This window comes from Pseudophryne corroboree, chromosome 4 (assembly GCF_028390025.1).
Source record: "Pseudophryne corroboree isolate aPseCor3 chromosome 4, aPseCor3.hap2, whole genome shotgun sequence".
Taxonomy (NCBI): domain Eukaryota; kingdom Metazoa; phylum Chordata; class Amphibia; order Anura; family Myobatrachidae; genus Pseudophryne; species Pseudophryne corroboree.
In genome coordinates, this window is record NC_086447.1 from 837,868,937 (window position 1) to 837,889,112 (window position 20,176).

A 20,176-nucleotide genomic window follows, 5' to 3' on the forward strand; every position below is an offset into this window, starting at 1 on the left:
TTATCATGTCATGAATAACATGGGCAATAAAGACAACAATGATAATTCATTGCCACACTTTGAAAAATAAACATTTCTCTATCTTTGTATAAATCAGATATATTACAAATACAATATTCTATTTGAATGCAGCCATAAAAAAATAATAAATATCCACAATGAACCAACACTGTAAATACTAGTCTGGCACGAAGGCCAACACTAGTTGGTGTTACAATGCCACCTTGTGGTGACAAGAGGAATAGGAAATCCTAGCTTTTGCACTATAGGAACAAGGAGATATAAGGACACGTCTCATGCCATAACCAATATGTATATGATACTGGGATTTCCTTTGGTAGATGTTAAAATTATATTCTGGGGAGCACCACCTAGTGGACAGTGAGTGATAAGGAAATAATAGGATACTGACAATGGTGGTCATTCCGAGTTGTTCGCTCGCTAGCAGTTTTTAGCAGCCGTGCAAACGCTATGCCGCCGCCCACTGGGAGTGTATTTTAGCTTAGCAGAAGTGCGAACAAAGGGATCGCAGAGCGCCTACAAAATATTTTTGTGCAGTTTCAGATTAGCTTCAAACCTACTCAGCGCTTGCGATCACTCCATTCAGATCCTGATTTGAAGTCACAAACACGCCTTGCGTTCGCCCAGCCACGCCTGCGTTTTTCCTGGCACGCCTGCGTTTTTACGAACACTCCCTGAAAACGGTCAGTTGACACCCAGAAACGCCCACTTCATGTCAATCACTCTGCGGCTGCCAGTGCGACTGAAAAGCATCGCTAGACCCTGTGTAAAACTACATCATTCATTGTAATAGTACGCCGCGTGTGCGCATTGCGCCGCATGCGCAGAAGTGCCATTTTTTTTGCCTCATCGCTGCACAGCGAACGAATGCAGCTAGCGATCAACTCGGAATGACCACCAATATACTACAAATTGCAATATATGATGGTGTTAAATTCTAATTTACATGTACAGTAGTAGTATTTGGTAAGGAAATACTCAATACGACTGTAGCTAGTTCTGGAAGAGGATGCACACACATATCCCTACATTTCATCAAACCATTCTCATTATCTGTAAAATCAGATTTTTTTTCTGTACCAACACAATTAGGCAAACACAACGTTGAACTGTGAGTGGCTTTCCATGGAATAATCCTACCTCTTTCTTTACTTCTTCTTCATCTTCCAGTGTGAGTGCTGCCAGCTGTCTTGATCTCTGCTCCATCAAATTTACATATCTAATTGGATTTGATAAAGCTTCAATCACATCTGCAGGAAACATACGACAAGTGGTATTACGTGATAATATTTATACAGCATATTTACTTACTTGCATAGCTTGGTACAGAAGTATTGAATTTAGAATAAATTCATTGGAAGTATGCTGGTAATAGCTCTTTTAGGAAGGGTTACAGAACCTGAGGGACCAGAAGAATTTTGTAAACCCAGATTAAGGTCTGGTATTCACTTACACGATGGGGGTAATTCCAAATTGAGCGCAGCAGGACATTTTTTAGCAGTTGGGCAAAACCATGTGCACTGCAGGGGGGGGGGGGGGGCAGATATAACATTTGCAGAGAGAGTTAGATTTGGGTGAGTTGTTTTGTTTCTGTGCAGGGTAAATACTGGCTGCTTTATTTTTACATTGCAATTTAGATTGCAGATTGAACTCACCACACCCAAATCTAACTCTCTCTGCACATGTTATATCTGCCTCCCCTGCAGTGCACATGGTTTTGCCTAATTGCTATCAAAAATCCTGCTGCGATCAACTTGGAATTACCCCCAAAGTTCCTGCTGCGATCAACTCAGAATTACCCCCAATGTCAGCAAGCTGTGTTGTTTCCATGCAAATCAGAATGACAAATTGTGCATATCGTGCAATGTGTATGCCCAATTGCGCGTTCCCGCAGCACAGCCAATCAGAAGATATCGTGTGCAAGGTGGTGCAGTGTAATAACGGATGAAATTAGTTGTTCTGTCATTCATTAGATTGCACAGTGTGTACTGGCAATCATGGATGTTCTGGAACAAAGGGAATTTGTCCTGGCCATCGGTCAGGTTTCCCGTCATTCCAATGTGTACCCGATCTTAAATATTGCATATTAAAAGGAATCTCTGTGCATCAGAGAGATGACATAAAGCAAAAATAACTAAACAAAGAGGTTATAAGAGCATTATATATATATATATATATATATATATATATATATACATACATACATATACATATATATATATATATATATATATATATATCAGTCTAATATTTAGGTTTCATTATCGTTTAGAGCATCTGCTAAGCATTGCTTCTGAATAGGAACCCAGGGGCAGATGTATTAACCTGGAGAAGGGATAACAAAGTTATAAAGCAGTGATAGGCGCAAGGTGATAACACACCAGCCAATCATTACAGGTTTGAAAAAATAAGAATTTACTTACCGATAATTCTATTTCTCGTAGTCCGTAGTGGATGCTGGGGACTCCGTAAGGACCATGGGGAATAGCGGCTCCGCAGGAGACTGGGCACAAATAGAAAGCTTTAGTACTACCTGGTGTGCACTGGCTCCTCCCCCTATGACCCTCCTCCAAGCCTCAGTTAGGATACTGTGCCGGACGAGCGTACACAATAAGGAAGGATTTTGAATCCCGGGTAAGACTCATACCAGCCACACCAATCACACCGTATAACTTGTGATCTGAACCCAGTTAACAGTATGATAAACAGAGGAGCCTCTAGAAAAGATGGCTCACTACAACCATAACCCGATTTAGTTAACAATAACTATGTACAAGTATTGCAGACAATCCGCACTTGGGATGGGCGCCCAGCATCCACTACGGACTACGAGAAATAGAATTATCGGTAAGTAAATTCTTATTTTCTCTGACGTCCTAGTGGATGCTGGGGACTCCGTAAGGACCATGGGGATTATACCAAAGCTCCCAAACGGGCGGGAGAGTGCGGATGACTCTGCAGCACCGAATGAGAGAACTCCAGGTCCTCCTCAGCCAGGGTATCAAATTTGTAGAATTTTGCAAACGTGTTTGCCCCTGACCAAGTAGCTGCTCGGCAAAGTTGTAAAGCCGAGACCCCTCGGGTGCCGCCCAAGATGAGCCCACTTTCCGTGTGGAATGGGCTTTTACAGATTTTGGCTGTGGCAGGCCTGCCACAGAATGTGCAAGCTGAATTGTACTACAAATCCAACGAGCAATAGTCTGCTTAGAAGCAGGAGCACCCAGCTTGTTGGGTGCATACAGAATAAACAGCGAGTCAGATTTTCTGACTCCAGCCGTCCTGGAAACATATATTTTCAGCGCCCTGACTACGTCCAGCAACTTGGAGTCCTCCAAGTCCCCAGTAGCCGCAGGTACCACAATAGGCTGGTTCAGGTGAAACGCTGAAACCACCTTAGGGAGAAATTGAGGACGAGTCCTCAATTCTGCCCTATCCGTATGAAAAATTAGGTAAGGGCTTTTATAGGATAAAGCCGCCAATTCTGACACGCACCTGGCTGAAGCCAGGGCCAACAGCATTACCACTTTCCATGTGAGATATTTTAAGTCCACAGTGGTGAGTGGTTCAAACCAATGTGATTTTAGGAACCCCAAAACCACATTGAGATCCCAAGGTGCCACTGGAGGCACAAAAGGAGGCTGTATATGCAGCACCCCTTAGACAAACGTCTGAACTTCAGGAACTGAAGCCAGCTCTTTTTGGAAGAAGATCGACAGGGCCGAAATTTGAACCTTAATGGACCCTAATTTTAGGCCCATAGACAGTCCTGTTTGCAGGAAATGCAGGAAACGACCCAGTTGAAATTCCTCTGTAGGGGCCTTCTTGGCCTCGCACCACGCAACATATTTACGCCAAATACGGTGATAATGCTGCACGGTTACATCCTTCCTGGCTTTGATCAGGGTAGGGATGACTTCATCCGGAATGCCTTTTTCCTTCAGGATCCGGCGTTCAACCGCCATGCCGTCAAACGCAGCCGCGGTAAGTCTTGGAAAAGACAGGGTCCCTGCTGGAGCAGGTCCCTTCTTAGAGGTAGAGGCCACGGGTCCTCCGTGAGCATCTCTTGAAGTTCCGGGTACCAAGTACTTCTTGGCCAATCCGGAGCCACGAGTATAGTCCTTACTCCTCTCCTTCTTATGATTCTCAGTACCTTGGGTATGAGAGGCAGAGGAGGGAACACATACACTGACTGGTACACCCACGGTGTTACCAGAGCGTCCACAGCTATTGCCTGAGGGTCCCGTGACCTGGCGCAATACCTGTCTAGTTTTTTGTTGAGGCGGGACGCCATCATGTCCACCTTTGGTTTTTCCCAACGGTTCACAATCATGTGGAAGACTTCTGGGTGAAGTCCCCACTCTCCCGGGTGGAGGTCGTGTCTGCTGAGGAAGTCTGCTTCCCAGTTGTCCACTCCCGGAATGAACACTGCTGACAGTGCTATCACATGATTTTCCGCCCAGCGAAGAATCCTTGCAACTTCTGCCATTGCCCTCCTGCTTCTTGTGCCGCCCTGTCTGTTTACGTGGGCGACTGCCGTGATGTTGTCTGACTGTATCAGCACCGGCTGACCTTGAAGCAGGGGTCGTGCTAGGCTTAGAGCATTGTAGATGGCCCTTAGCTCCAGGATATTTATGTGAAGTGATGTCTCCAGGCTTGACCACAAGCCCTGGAAATTTCTTCCTTGTGTGACTGCTCCCCAGCCTCTCAGGCTGGCATCCGTGATCACCAGGACCCAGTCCTGAATGCCGAATCTGCGGCCCTCTAGAAGATGAGCACTCTGCAACCACCACAGAAGAGACACCCTTGTCCTTGGGGACAGGGTTATCCGCTGATGCATCTGTAGATGCGATCCGGACCATTTGTCCAGCAGATCCCACTGGAACGTTCTTGCGTGGAATCTGCCGAATGGAATCGCTTCGTAGGAAACTACCATTTTTCCCAGGACTCTTGTGCATTGATGCACTGAGACTTGCCCTGGTTTCAGGAGGTTTCTGACTAGTTCGGATAACTCCCTGGCCTTCTCCTCCGGAAGGAACTCCTTTTTCTGGACTGTGTCCAGAATCATCCCTAGGAACAGAAGGCGTGTCGTCGGAGTCAGCTGCGATTTTGGGATATTTAGAACCCAGCCGTGCTGCCGTAGCACTACTTGAGATAGTGCTACTCCGACTACTAACTGTTCTCTGGATCTTGCTCTTATCAGGAGATCTTCCAAGTAAGGGATAATTAAAACGCCTTTTCTTCGAAGAAGAATCATCATTTCGGCCATTACCTTGGTAAAGACCCGGGGGTGCCGTGGATAATCCAAATGGCAGCGTCTGAAACTGATAGTGACAGTTTTGTACTACAAACCTGAGGTACCCTTGATGAGACGGGTAAATGGGGACATGGAGGTAGGCATCCTTGATGTCCAGAGACACCATATAGTCCCCCTCTTCCAGGTTCGCGATCACTGCCCTGAGTGATTCCATCTTGAATTTGAACCTCTGTATGTAAGTGTTCAAAGACTTCAGATTTAAAATAGGTCTCACCGAGCCGTCCGGCTTCGGCACCACAAACAGCGTGGAATAATACCCCTTCCCTTGTTGCAGGAGGGGTACCTTGATTATCACCTGCTGGGAATACAGCTTGTGAACTGCCTCCAATACTGCCTCCCTGTCGGAGGGAGACGTTGGTAAAGCAGACTTCAGGAACCGGCGAGGGGGAGACGTCTCGAACTCCAATTTGTACCCCTGAGATACTACTTGAAGGATCCAGGGGTCCACTTGCGAGTGAGCCCACTGCGCGCTGAAATTCTTGAGACGGGCCCCCACCGTGCCTGAGTCCGCTTGTAAGGCCCCAGCGTCATGCTGAGGACTTGGCAGAAGCGGGAGAGGGCTTTTGTTCCTGGGAAGTGGCTGTCTGTTGCAGTCTTTTTCCCCTTCCTCTGCACCGGGGCAGAAAGGAGGAACCTTTTGCCCTCTTGCCCTTATGGGGACGAAAGGACTGAGCCTGATAAGACGGCGTCTTTTTATGCTGAGAGGCGACCTGGGGTAAAAATTTGGATTTCCCAGCAGTTGCCGTGGCCACCAGGTCCGATAGACCGACCCCAAATAACTCCTCCCCTTTATAAGGCAATATTTCCATATGCCGTTTAGAATCCGCATCACCTGACCACTGTCGCGTCCATAACCCTCTTCTGGCAGAAATGGACAGCGCACTCACTCTTGATGCCAGAGTGCAAATATCCCTCTGTGCATCTCGCATATATAGAAATGCATCTTTTAAATGCTCTATAGTCAACAATATACTGTCCCTATCCAGGGTATCAATATTTTCAGTCAGGAAATCCGACCAAGCCACCCCAGCGCTGCACATCCAGGCTGAGGCGATTGCTGGTCGCAGTATAACACCAGTATGTGTGTATATACTTTTTAGGATATTTTCCAGTTTTCTGTCACCTGGTTCCTTGAGGGCGGCCGTATCAGGAGACGGTAACGCCACTTGTTTTGATAAGCGTGTGAGCGCTTTATCCACTCTAGGGGGTGTTTCCCAACGCGCCCTAACCTCTGGCGGGAAAGGGTATAATGCCAATAACTTTTTAGAAATTATCAGTTTTTTATCGGGGGAAACCCACGCTTCATCACACACCTCATTTAATTCATCTGATTCAGGAAAAACTACGGGTAGTTTTTTCACACCCCACATAATACCCTTTTTAGTGGTACTTGCAGTATCAGAAATGTTTAAAACCTCTCTCATTGCCGTGATCATGTAACGTGTGGCCCTACTGGAAGTCACGTTTGTCTCCTCACCGTCGACACTGGAGTCAGTATCCGTGTCGACGTCTGTATCTACCACCTGAGGTAACGGCCGTTTTAGGGCCCCTGATGGTTTCTGAGACGCCTGGACAGGGACTAACTGATTAGCCGGCTGTCTCATGTCATCAACTGTCTTTTGTAAGGAGCTGACACTGTCACGTAAATCCTTCCATAAAGCCATCCACTCAGGTGTCGACTCCCTAGGGGGTGACATCTCTATTATAGGCAATTGCCCCGCCTCCACATCATTTTCCTCCTCATACATGTCGACACAAACGTACCGACACACAGCACACGCACAGGGAATGCTCTGATAGAGGACAGGACCCCACTAGCCCTTTGGGGAGACAGAGGGAGAGTATGCCAGCACACACCAGAGCGCTATATATATATATATATATATATATATAGGGACAACCTTATATGTGTTTCTCCCTTATAGCTGCTGTATTGTTAATAACCCGCCAATTAGTGCCCCCCTCTCTTTTTTACCCTGTTTCTGTAGTGCAGGACTGCAGGGGAGAGTCAGGGAGACGTCCTTCCAGCGGAGCTGTGAGGGAAAATGGCGCCTGTGTGCTGAGGAGATAGGCTCCGCCCCCTTCTCGGCGGCCTTTCTCCCGCTTTTTGTGAAAATCTGGCAGGGGTTAAAATTCATCCATATAGCCCAGGGACTATATGTGATGTATTTTTAGCCAGCCAAGGTGTTTCTATTGCTGCTCAGGGCGCCCCCCCCTAGCGCCCTGCACCCTCAGTGACCGGAGTGTGAAGTGTGCTGAGAAGCAATGGCGCACAGCTGCAGTGCTGTGCGCTACCTTGTGGAAGACAGGATGTCTTCTGCCGCCGATTTTCCGGACTCTTCTTGCTTCTGGCTCTGTAAGGGGGCCGGCGGCGCGGCTCTGGGACCGAGCTCCAAGGCTGGGCCTGTGATCGATCCCTCTGGAGCTAATGGTGTCCAGTAGCCTAAGAAGCCCAATCCACTCTGCACGCAGGTGAGTTCGCTTCTTCTCCCCTTAGTCCCTCGATGCAGTGAGCCTGTTGCCAGCAGGTCTCACTGAAAATAAAAAACCTAAACTAAAACTTTCACTAAGAAGCTCAGGAGAGCCCCTAGTGTGCACCCTTCTCGTTCGGGCACAAAAATCTAACTGAGGCTTGGAGGAGGGTCATAGGGGGAGGAGCCAGTGCACACCAGGTAGTACTAAAGCTTTCTATTTGTGCCCAGTCTCCTGCAGAGCCGCTATTCCACATGGTCCTTACGGAGTCCCCAGCATCCACTAGGACGTCAGAGAAATGACAGTTAGGAGCTGATTGGCTGGTGCGTTATCACCTTGCGCTTATCACTGATTTATCACTTCTTTAGCCCTTCTCCAGGCTTAATACATCTGCCCCCCAGTGTGTAGGCAGGCTTCATTGTGGCTGGGCATATTCAGTGCCAGTTGCAGAAAATTTAAATAGGGGAGCCACCCCAGCTGCCAGTGAGTCCCGGCCGGCGATGTTTGGCAGCGTTTGGGGTGGCACTTGGTGTGGCTCCACTATTTGAATATGTGACTGTGCTGCAGCCCCACCCCTGGAGCCGGCACTGCTGGTTTATTATAAAATGTACTCTTTTGGGTCGTATGCTGAGTTGGATGGAATTCACGTCAATATCTGACCAGCAAAATGTGCTCAGAAAAAAAAGACACACAGCTGGCCGTATAAGCAAGGTGCAGCGAGCCTGGCAAGGGCAACATGTGCCTGCTTTTCTCCTTGAGAGAACAGCAATATATGCTTAGTATATGTCCAGGAGATGTGGCGTCACAGAGATTGTAGTAAATGCTAATATGACACTATGCAATTCATACACAATATAATACGTCTGGGCAGTGTTATTAATAACTAATAAAGTCACATTTACTATAGAGCAGGAAATTAGTACAAGACATAGACAAAGTTAAAGTTTTAATTAAGTTGAAATCAATACATTTGTCGCCTTCTACTTTAAAAGACCAAATGGGTATGTCCGTAGCTAGGAGCGGGTAAGCAGTGTAGGTTACCTGGAATGGCACCATGCAGCCTATAAAGCCACCGCATGGAGTGTTCTAATGACACTTTTGGAACTCTGCCTAGCACTAGTCGCTCCAAAGACACCCGGGAAGTCTTCAGGGCCTGCTCGGCTACTCCCCGGTCCCTGCAGCAAAACACTGCATAGCTCCACAGAGCACCTTTAGAATGCTCTGAGCACTCTCAGCTTCTCCCATCATGATGCCACATATTTGGGGGCAGGAGTGGCACAGGGTTCATTACAGCCACTGCTACACTCCTGGAAATGGGAATATCCTTTATTACTGAGAACCGATTGCTAATATCACTGTAATAATGGCAACAGATCGCAGCAACACAATTACTAGTATTTAGTATAAGTGGGAAGGATTCCGACGCATTCAGCCAGTCAGAAGCGGCTGTTCATCGTCGTCATCACCAATTCATATTTTGTACCAAGGTTCGTGACTTTCGCTTGGTCAACATTTTCTGTGGACACGCTCTTATATAATTTGGCCATGACTTCACATTTCCCCTTAGTACAAGGGGTATTCAGCATAAAATGTGTCTCAGTCGACACAGCAAAGGAAGCGTAATAATTTATGGTGTGCATGCTCAGTTAAAAAAAAGTTACATTTGCAAGAGATAAAAGGGTCATATTTAATGTGTCTAACCCTACATGAGTTCCTTCTATAACTGCTTTTATGTACTGTATTCATTAACAGTTGCTACTCTGTATGTAAAATGACCCCTCCATTATAACTGTGGCTTACTGTACAAGCCAGAACAGGTGTTATGAGGCAGTGGCGTTATAGAGTGTTACATGTTACAGGACTTTTGTGCAGAGAAAATAGGTGTGGTATGGAAGGTATATAGTAACTAGGTCGACAGTGTCTAGGTCGACCACTATTGGTCGAGAGTAACTAGATCGACAGGGTTTCTAGGTCGACAGGGTCTCTAGGTCGACACGTTCTAGGTCGACAGGTCAAAAGGTCGACACGAGTATTTAATTAATTTTTTTTGTGTCGTTTTCTTCGTAGAGTGACCGGGAAGTGGAACCCCAATTAGTGCACCGTGTTCGCTCGTCATGCTTTGGGCAAGGTGCCTCGCTCTGCTACCTCTTCGCTCGGCACAGATTACCGTTCCAGTCATAGCCAAGTGGATCATTAAGTATGAAAAGGATCAAAAAAGAAAAAAATCATGAAAAACTCATGTCGACCTTTTGACCTGTCGACCTAGAACATGACGACATAGAGACCCTGTTGAACTAGAAACCCTGTCGACCTAGTTACTGTCGACCAACAGTGGTCGACCTAGATAGTGTCAACCTAGTTACTGTCGACCTAGAGACCGGATCCCGAGAAAATAACTGGTCCGGTTGTAAAGGATGGGGGTGCTATAAGGGGAATCCTGATGGAGAATCTTTTCAATTCATTGTTCACAAAAAGAGAACACTATCAGACCAGTGGGGGGATGTTCTTATAGTAACATAGTCAGTTTGGTGGAACTGTCTCATACGTGTTTTTCAATATGGGCATACAAGTGCATTAGCAGAAAAAGAGTTACTCTTATATAAGACTGGACAGTAGAACTGCCAAATAATCACCTTTTTTTGAGAAACTGATATACAGCAGTATTTTATTCAGCGGTTTCACACAATTACTATGCCTAATAACATTGACATGATGTCATATTTGTGCTTAATAAAATATCACTTATATTATTGACTGGACGCAGAACATAGAAGGCCGTCATACGTATTAGAATGGCCAGTTGGGTATTTGTGTTTACATGAAAGTCTTTGAGATAGGAGTAAAAGGTTCTCTGTCATCTTGCTGCAACATTTATATATTACTCTATATCTCATTAACGCTCTTTGTTCTGACTAGTGTGATGCAGAACTGCAGTATGTAGGCTAAAGGCATTATATGTGACATCACCAATACATATGTTATAATTTTACGTAACTACTGTATAGCCACAGAAGGCTTTCAGGCTATGTTTAGTGATTGAGTCTGAATCCTCAGTGAGCCAATATTGGAATTTCTGTGCAGAACATCTGAACCACTGCTGCCATCTAGTGGTTTTGGTACACTAGGAATAATTATTATAGATGGACCACTGTAATTTGGGACACAAGGCACCATTAACCATCCGTCAGGCGCACCTCTGGGACTCCCCGGTTCAGGCACAGAGCGCCTGACAGGCGCCTGTTAGAAAATCGTCATTAGCACCTAATTAACTCAATTCTAACGCTCTTAAAGTGATCTGTGACCTTCATTAGGACGTACAAAGAGAGAAATCGTAGGTTTTACGGGCCATTTCAGCAGAAAATCTGAAGCAAAAAAGAGAAAACAGGAACATGAGTATAAGTTTGGGCGCAGTGTGCCTGAGAGGCCACCCTGGACAAACCTACATATTTCCGCAAAATATCCACAACCTTTGTAATTTTCATTCATAAAATGAGCAAAATAAACAATTAATAGATGAAAATAAAAGGAAAAACAAACCTTCAAAAGTCGGAGGAGTGTGGGCCTGAGAGGCCCGGAGGGTCACTACTGCATCCACGCAGGCGGCGGGAAAACTGACTAGGGGGGTTTGGAACAGCACCTAGAGATAGGAAGGTACTAGGAGGGACAGGACCCTGTGCCCCCTTGGGGCGGAGAGGGGAGCGAGAACAGCTTTGCGGCACCTGTCAGGCCAGCTGCGTATGACTGAGGGTTAAGCATTTGTCACACAGCTCAGTCATGGGTGATCTATGGATTGGTTGGGTTAGAACAGGGGTGGCCAACCAGTCAGAGACAAAGAGCCCCCAAAAATGTGTTAGGTGCGTCAAAGAGCCGACTTCGAGCCGAAAGCGCACATGCAAAAATGGGGTGTGGCCTTGTGCCTTCTAGGCCACGCCCCTGGTATAAAATACATTGAAAAAGCCAGATACAACATAAAATACATTGAACAAAAGCCACTTCCACATAAAATAATTGTAAAAGCCAGATCCACATAATATATATATAAAAGATCCAGATTCACATAATACACTTCAGCTCCCCCATGTGTCACTCCAACCAGCCCCCTCTTGTCACTCCAACCAGCACCCTCTTGTCACTTCAGCCAGCACCCTGCTGTCACTTCAGCCAGCACCCTCATGTGTCACTTCAGCTTCCCCCAATTCATGCCACTGCAGCAACCCCTTATGTGTCCTCTGTTGGCTGGTGGGTGTCTCATCTCTAGTATTTGGCTCCCTCAGTTCTAAGTCCCCATAGTGCTGCTACGTGTTTTTCTGGAGAGCAGTGGTTACCGGATCTGTTGTGGTCATGTGACTTTGTGTGTTAGGAGCCACATTTGAAGAAAGAAAGAGCCACATGTGGCTCAAGAGCCACAGGTTGGCCACCGCTGGGTTAGAAGCTCAACCTTGACCCAAACATCCATGCTACAACTGCACTTATAAAGGGATATGCAGGTAATATGGAGGGTGATCCTAAAACATACCTGGAAACTTTAGGATATTTACAGATTATGAAAAAATATTTAAAATGGTTTGAAGTTGATTAAAATAATAATAAAATAAATACTGTACCTGCAAATGTGTCGGGGACATAGTCTTTCACCTCTATGTAGACAAAGATTGCAGGCAGCGTCAGTGGCACATTTTTCTCATTTCTCAGACAGATATAGTGATAACCTGACAGAAAAAGTGATTTATGTTTTATAAAGTTTGAAGAAAATACAGTTAGTTCAGGAGATTTTTTTTAGTTTGACAAATAGCAGAGCGTTTCTGCGCGTTTCACTCCTACTGTAATAGTAGAATTTCTGACCCATCAATCAAATCCTAATCCATTCCCAAACTAAATATTCTGTGGTTTCTTACAGCACACTTCGCTTAAAGTGAAATAATCCCTCAAAGAAGAAACTATCATCAGTGTAAGAATTGTTTATTAGTACCTGTGAGATTGGTTGGCATGTTATACGGACAGTCCTATAAACTACGGGGAATCACCATGTGCTGTGTTGCAGTGACTGAGGGCAATGAGATAAAAGAGGTGCTTTGTTCTGATGGGTAAGCACATGCAGCACTTATTGCCCTAAAATGAATGATAACCCAGGGCGGAACTCCCAGAGGCAACGGAGACGCCTGCCTACGGGCTTCAAGCCCTGAAGGGGCACCTGCAGGTACAGCGGCACCTGTGTGGTTTACAGCGGGGTCCAAGTGTGACCGCTGCTCTTCCAAATGGAGCTCTGTGGCGCACCCGCTGCTGCTGTAGAGTTAATCAGCTCTGTCCCAGGAGCCCTACTAACACCTGCAATAGGGGACAGTACGGCTTCTGCCTGGTACAGCTCAGCCTGCGCAGGACTGTGAGATGGGACCCACTCGTGATTGTTGATTCTGCATGCTGCAGTCTGACCCTGACACACCGGCCGTTGTCGCACAGCGTAGCTGCAGCCCTGACAATTCACTGCGGGCCCCCGGTCCCTTACCAACTGAGAGTGCTATCTACAGTATATAGTTCTGTAAGTCGTTGTTCATATATATATATATATATATATATATATATATATGTATGTATATGTATATATATATATATATATATATATATACACACACACACTGCTCAAAAAATAAAGGGAACACTAAAATAACACATCCTAGATCTGAATGAATGAAATATTCTTATTAAATACTTTGTTCTTTACATAGTTGAATGTGCGGACAACAAAATCACACAAAAATTATCAATGGAAATCAAATTTATTAACCCAGGGAGGTCTGGATTTGGAGTCACACTCAAAAATAGGATTTTAATACCTACCGGTAAATCCTTTTCTCTTAGTCCGTAGAGGATGCTGGGGACTCCAAAAGGACCATGGGGTATAGACGGGATCCGCAGGAGACATGGGCACACTATAAGACTTTGAATGGGTGTGAACTGGCTCCTCCCTCTATGCCCTTCCTTCAGACCTCAGTTATAGGAACTGTGCCCAGAGGAGACGAACATTTCGAGGAAAAGGATTTTGTTTATCTAAGGGTGAGATACATACCAGCTCACACCACACCACACCATACGACATGGCATTTAATTAAACCCAGTTAACAGTGTGAACTAAAACAGATCAGCAACAGCCTGACCCTTACCAAACACAACCTTTGTGTAACTTAAGCAATAACTATATACAAGTACTGCAGATAGAGTCCGCACTGGGACGGGCGCCCAGCATCCTCTACGGACTAAAAGAAAAGGATTTACCGGTAGGTATTAAAATCCTATTTTCTCCTTCGTGCTAGAGGATGCTGGGGACTCCAAAAGGACCATGGGGTTTATACCAAAGCTCCAAACCGGGCGGGAGAGTGCGGATGACTCTGCAGCACCGATTGAGCAAACATGAGGTCCTCATCAGCTAGGGTATCAAACTTGTAGAACTTTGCAAAAGTGTTTGACCCCGACCAAGTAGCTGCTCGGCAAAGCTGTAATGCCGAGACGCCTCGGGCAGCCGCCCACGATGAGCCCACCTTCCTAGTGGAATGGGCTTTCACCGATTTCGGTAACAGCAATCCAGCCGTAGAATGAGCCTGCTGAATCGTATTACAGATCCAGCGCGCAATAGTCTGCTTAGAAGCAGGAGCGCCAACGTTGTTCAGGCCCGCATCCACACCTGCTTGCAAAACATGGAGAAACCGCCCCAGGTGAAACTCTTCCGTAGGAGCCTTCTTGGATTCACACCAAGACACATATTTTCTCCAGATACGGTGATAATGCTTTGCCGTTACCTCCTTTCTAACCTTAAGTAGGGTGGGGATGACTTCCCCGGGAATACCCTTCCTAGCTAGGATTTGGCATTCAACCGCCATGCCGTCAAACGCAACCGCGGTAAGTCCTGGAACACGCACGTTCCTTGCTCTCTTAGAGGAATAGGCCAAGGATCTACTGTGAGTAATTCCTAAAGATCCGGATACCAGGCCCTCCGAGGCCAATCTGGAACAACGAGTATCGCCTGAACCCTTGTTCTTCTCACGATCCTTATCACCTTTGGGATGAGTGGAAGTGGAGGGAACCCATAGACCGACTGAAACACCCACGGTGTCACCAGAGCGTCCACTGCTACTGCTTGAGGGTCCCTCGACCTGGAACAATATGAAGCTTCTTGTTGAGGCGAGACGCCATCATGTCTATTTGAGGAATTCCCCAACGACTTGTCACTTCTGCAAATACCTCTTGATGAAGACACCACTGTCCTGGGTGGAGATCGTGTCTGCTGAGGAAGTCTGCTTCCCAGTTGTCCACGCCTGGAATGAAGACAACTGACAGGGCGCTTGCATGTTTTTTCACCCAGCGAAGGATCTTGGTGGCCTCCGCCATCGCCGCTCTGCTCTTTGTTCCGCCCTGGCGGTTTATGTGCGCCACGGCTGTTATGTTGTCCGACTGAATCAGGACGGGCAGGTCGCGAAGAAGATGTTCCGCTTCTAGCAGGCCGTTGTAGATGGCCCTTAATTCCAGAATGTTTATGTGCAGACAAGCTTCCTGGCTTGACCATTTTCCCTGGAAATTTTTTCCCTGTGTGACTGCTCCCCAACCTCGGAGACTCGCGTTCGTGGTCACCAGAATCCAATCTTGGATGCCGAACCTGCGACCCTCTAGAACAGGCTTTTTCAACCAGTGTGCCGTGGCACACTAGTGTGCCGCGACCAGTTGGAAGGTGTGCCGCGGAGCCAGAGCAGCTTCCTGCACCTACAGAGTGAACTGTTGGCCCGGGCTCTTCTTAAAGGATTAGTCGTACTCCGGCCGTGACCTATGCCTTGAAGACGCGGCGGTGTGATATCATAGGTCACGGCCGCCGCATCTCACCAGCCAGCCCACCCGCCTGCATACGCATCTTCCAGTTCCTGCCTGCATACACAGCTATCCTTGCCCACCCACATCCACACCTGCCCGCCCGCCCCCTGCTCAGTATTTGCAGCACTCCACTATGAACAACCCCCGCCACTGAGGGACAGGAAGGAGGACAGCTGACCGGTAGGGGCTAATATTTGTTACTTTATTTCTCCTGTGGGGAACAATAGGATTTATGTGGGAAGAATAAGGATTTATGGGGGGGGGGGGGACGACGACAATGTGAATAATTCATGTGGGGAGCAACATGATTTATGTGGGGAGCAATGTAATTGATTTATGTGGGGAGCAATAGGATTTATGTATTGAGCAGCATGATTTATGTGGGGAGCAATGGGATTGTTTTTTCTGTGTAGGCCAAGGTATGTGTGGATTTTATTTTACTGTGAGGGCCAATGTGTGTGTTTTGTTTATTTCTGTGGGGAACTTATGGTGTGCCTTGGCAATTTTAAAATATTGTTTGGTGTGCCGCGAGTAAAAAAAGGTTGAAAATCACTGCTCTAGAAGGTGAGAACTTTGGAGCCACCACAGGAGAGAAACCCTGGTCCTGGGGGACAGAGTTACTTTCCGGTGCATCTGCAGATGGGACCCTGACCACTTGTCCAGTAGGTCCCACTGAAACGTTCTTGCATGGAACCTGCCAAACGGAATGGCCTCGTAGGCCGCCACCATTTTCCCCAGCACTCGAGTGCATTGATGAATCGACACTCTTGGCGGTTTTAGAAGTTCCTTGACCATGTTCTGGATTTCCTGAGCTTTTTCCAACGGGAAAAAAATCCTCTGAAGTTCCATGTCCAGAATCATGCCCAAAAACGACAACCGAGTTGTCGGAATCAACTGCGACTTTGGCAAATTCAGGAGCCAGCCATGCTGTTGCAGCACCCGCAGTGAGAGAGCAACGTTTTTTAGTAACAGCTCCTGTGATCTCGCCTTTATCAGGAGATTGTCCAAGTACGGGATAATTGTGACCCCTTGCTTGCGCAGGAGCACCATCATTTCCGCCATTACCTTTGTGAAAATCCTCGGGGCCGTGGAAAGACCAAACGGCAACGTCTGAAATTGGTAGTGACAATCCTGAACAGCGAACCTCAGGTACACCTGATGATGAGGATAAATGGGGACATGTAGGTAAGCATCCTTTATGTCGACTGACACCATAAAATCCCCCCCCCCCTTCCAGACTGGAGATCACCGCTCGGAGAGATTCCATCTTGAATTTGAAACTTTTCAAATACACATTGAGGGATTTTAAATTCAGAATCGGTCTGACCGAGCCGTCCGGCTTCGGGACCACGAACAGGCTTGAATAAAACCCTTCTCCCCGCTGTGACGGGGGAACTTCGACAATGACTCGCTGCTGACACAGCTTTTGTATCGCCGTACACACTACCTCTCTTTCCGGAAGAGAAGCTGGCAAGGCCGATTTGAAAAATTGTCGTGGAGGCACGTCTTGAAACTCCAGCTTGTATCCTTGGGTCACAATTTCCAGCACCCAAGGATCCAGGCCTGAGAGAACCCAGACCTGACTGAAGAGTTGAAGACGCGCTCCCACCGGTGCGGACTCCCGCAGGGGAGCCCCAGCGTCATGCGGTGGATTTAGTAGAAGCCGGGGAGGACTTCTGCTCCTGTGAGCCTGCCACAGCCAGTGATCTTTTTCCTCTACCCTTACCTCTTGCCGCAAGGAAAGATGACCCACGTCCTTTCTGGAATTTCTGCGACCGAAAGGACTGCATCTGATATGGGGGCGTTTTCTTTTGCTGTGGAGGAACAAAAGGCAGAAAAGAGGACTTACCCGCGGTTGCTGTAGAAACCAGGTCCGCGATGCCTTCACCAAACAAAACTCCACCCTTGTAGGGGAGAGCCTCCATAGCCTTCTTAGAATCAGCATCACCATTCCACTGATGAGTCCACAACGCCCTTCTAGCCGAGACCGCCATGGCATTGGCCCTTGATCCCAAAAGGCCAATATCTCTCGCCGTCTCTTTTAGATAGACTGCAGCGTCCCTGATATGACCCAGTGTCAAAAGCACGCTATCCCGATCCAGGGTGTCTATATCCGATGACAAGTTATCTGCCCACTTTTCAATCTCGTTACTCACCCACGCCGAAGCCACAGCTGGCCTGAGCAGTGTACCTGTCGTGACATAAATAGATTTCAAGGTAGCTTCCTGCCTCCGATCAGCAGGATCTTTAAGGGTCGCCATTTCAGTAGACGGTAGCGCCACTTTCTTGGACAATCGCGCTAGAGCTTTGTCTACCGTGGGTGTTGCCTCCCACCCAACCTATCCTGAGAAGGAAACGGGTATGCCATAGCAATTCTCCTGGGAATGTGCCACCTTTTGTCTGGCGTTTCCCAGGCTTTTTCAAAAAGGGCATTCAGTTCATGAGAGGGAGGAAACGTTACCTCCGGTTTCTTGCCCTTATACATACAGACCCTTGTCTCAGGGACAGCGGGGTCTTCCGTAATATGCAACACGTCTTTTATAGCCACAATCATGTACTGAATACTCTTAGCCACCTTAGGATGCAACTTTGCATCATTATAGTCGACACTGGAGTCAGAATCCGTGTCGGTATCAGTGTCTGCTACCTGGGTAAATGAACGTTTTTGGGACCCCGAGGGGGCCTGAGTGTGTGGTACCACGTCTCCCATGGATTGCCTCCATGCTTGGTTCTGAGACTCAGATTTGTCCAACCTCTTATGTAACAAAGCCACACTGCTATTCAACACATTCCACATGTCAACCCAATCAGCAGTCGGCGGTGCCGACAGAGTCACACCTTCATTCTGCTCAGCTCTCACACTAACCTCCTCCTGGGAAGAGCATTCAGTTCTGCCATGTCGACACACACGTACCGACACCCCCAAAAACACTGTGCTAAAGGGGACAGACCCACAGCAAGGCCTTTCAGAGAGACAGAGAAGGAGTTTGCCAGCTCACACCCAGCGCCACACCTGTCTGAAAAGCACAATGCCCCAGACCTATCAGCGCTTGTAATATAATACAACCAACACCAAAATTAAGTGCCACCCCCCCTTTGTTTTCACCACCCTGTTACTTGTGACAGCAGTGGAAGGGCCAGGAACAGCGTCTCTGCAGCAAGCTGTGGAGAGAAAAAGGCGCTGGTCATAGCTGAGGAGGAAGCCCCGCCCCCTACAAGGCGCACTTCGGTCCCGCTGAGATTATACTGGCGGTGGTCACAAATAATGCATATGCACCTTAAAATAGCCAGATAGTGTCTAAAAGAGGTTTTTATTGCAGCCCAGGGCGCCGCCCCTGCGCCCTGCACCCATGCAGTGCCTGAGTGAGCGGGAGCGGTGGCACGCAGCGCGACCGCTGCGCGGTACCTCAGGAAGTCTGAAGTCTTCTGCCGCCTTCCGATGTCTTCTTTGCTTCGGTTACTCACCCGTCTTCAATCTGCTGGCTCTGTGAGGGGGACGGCTCCTGGAGCGAGCAGCTAGGCGACCCAAGTGATCGGACCCTCTGGAGCTAATGGTGTCCAGTAGCCTAAGAAGCAGAGCCTATCAGTCTCACAGAAGTAGGTCTGCTTCTCTTCCCTCAGTCCCACGAAGCAGGGAGCCTGTTGCCAGCAGTGCTCCCTGAAAATAATAAAGCTAACAAAAGTCTTTTTAGAGAAACTCAGTAGAGCTCCCCTAGAGTGTGACCAGTCTCCTCTGGGCACAGAATCTAACTGAGGTCTGGAGGAGGGGCATAGAGGGAGGAGCCAGTTCACACCCATTCAAAGTCTTATAGTGTGCCCATGTCTCCTGCGGATCCCGTCTATACCCCATGGTCCTTTTGGAGTCCCCAGCATCCTCTAGGACGAAGGAGAAATTAAAGTGGAAAAACACACTACAGGCTGATCCAACTTTGATGTAATGTCCTTAAAACAAGTCAAAATGAGGCTCAGTAGTGTGTGTGGCCTCCACGTGCCTGTATGACCTCCCTACAATGCCTGGGCATGCTCCTGATGAGGTGGCGGATGGTCTCCTGAGGGATCTCCTCCCAGACCTGGACTAAAGCATCCGCCAACTCCTAGACAGTCTGTGGTGCAACGTGGCGTTGGTGGATGGAGCGAGACATGATGTCCCAGATGTGCTCAATTGGATTCAGGTCTGGGGAATGGGCGGACCAGTCCATAGCATCAATGCCTTTGTCTTGCAGGAACTGCTGACACACTCCAGCCACATGAGGTCTAGCATTGTCTTGCATTAGGAGGAACCCAGGGCCAACCGCACCAGCATATGGTCTCACAAGGGGTCTGAGGATCTCATCTCGGTACCTAATGGCGGTCAGGCTACCTCTGGCGAGCACATGGAGGGCTGTGTGGCCCCCCCAAAGAAATGCCACCCCACACCATTACTGACCCACTGCCAAACCGGTCATGCTGGAGGATGTTGCAGGCAGCAGAACGTTCTCCTTGGCGTCTCCAGACTTTGTCACGTCTGTCACATGT

General features: G+C 47.6%; 1 protein-coding gene across 3 annotated transcripts in view; it reads right to left on the bottom strand.

The window, feature by feature from the left end:
• PLCB1 (phospholipase C beta 1) overlaps positions 1–20,176 on the bottom strand; it is a 1,298,702-nt gene that overhangs the window by 226,058 nt on the left and 1,052,468 nt on the right. For all 3 annotated transcript variants that reach the window (XM_063918579.1, XM_063918581.1, XM_063918580.1), the window contains 2 exons: positions 12,412–12,516; positions 1,162–1,271 (listed from right to left, as the gene is read on the bottom strand). In XM_063918579.1, coding sequence (XP_063774649.1) covers positions 1,162–1,271; positions 12,412–12,516 — 215 coding nt within the window. The remainder of the gene's footprint in view (positions 1–1,161; positions 1,272–12,411; positions 12,517–20,176) is intronic.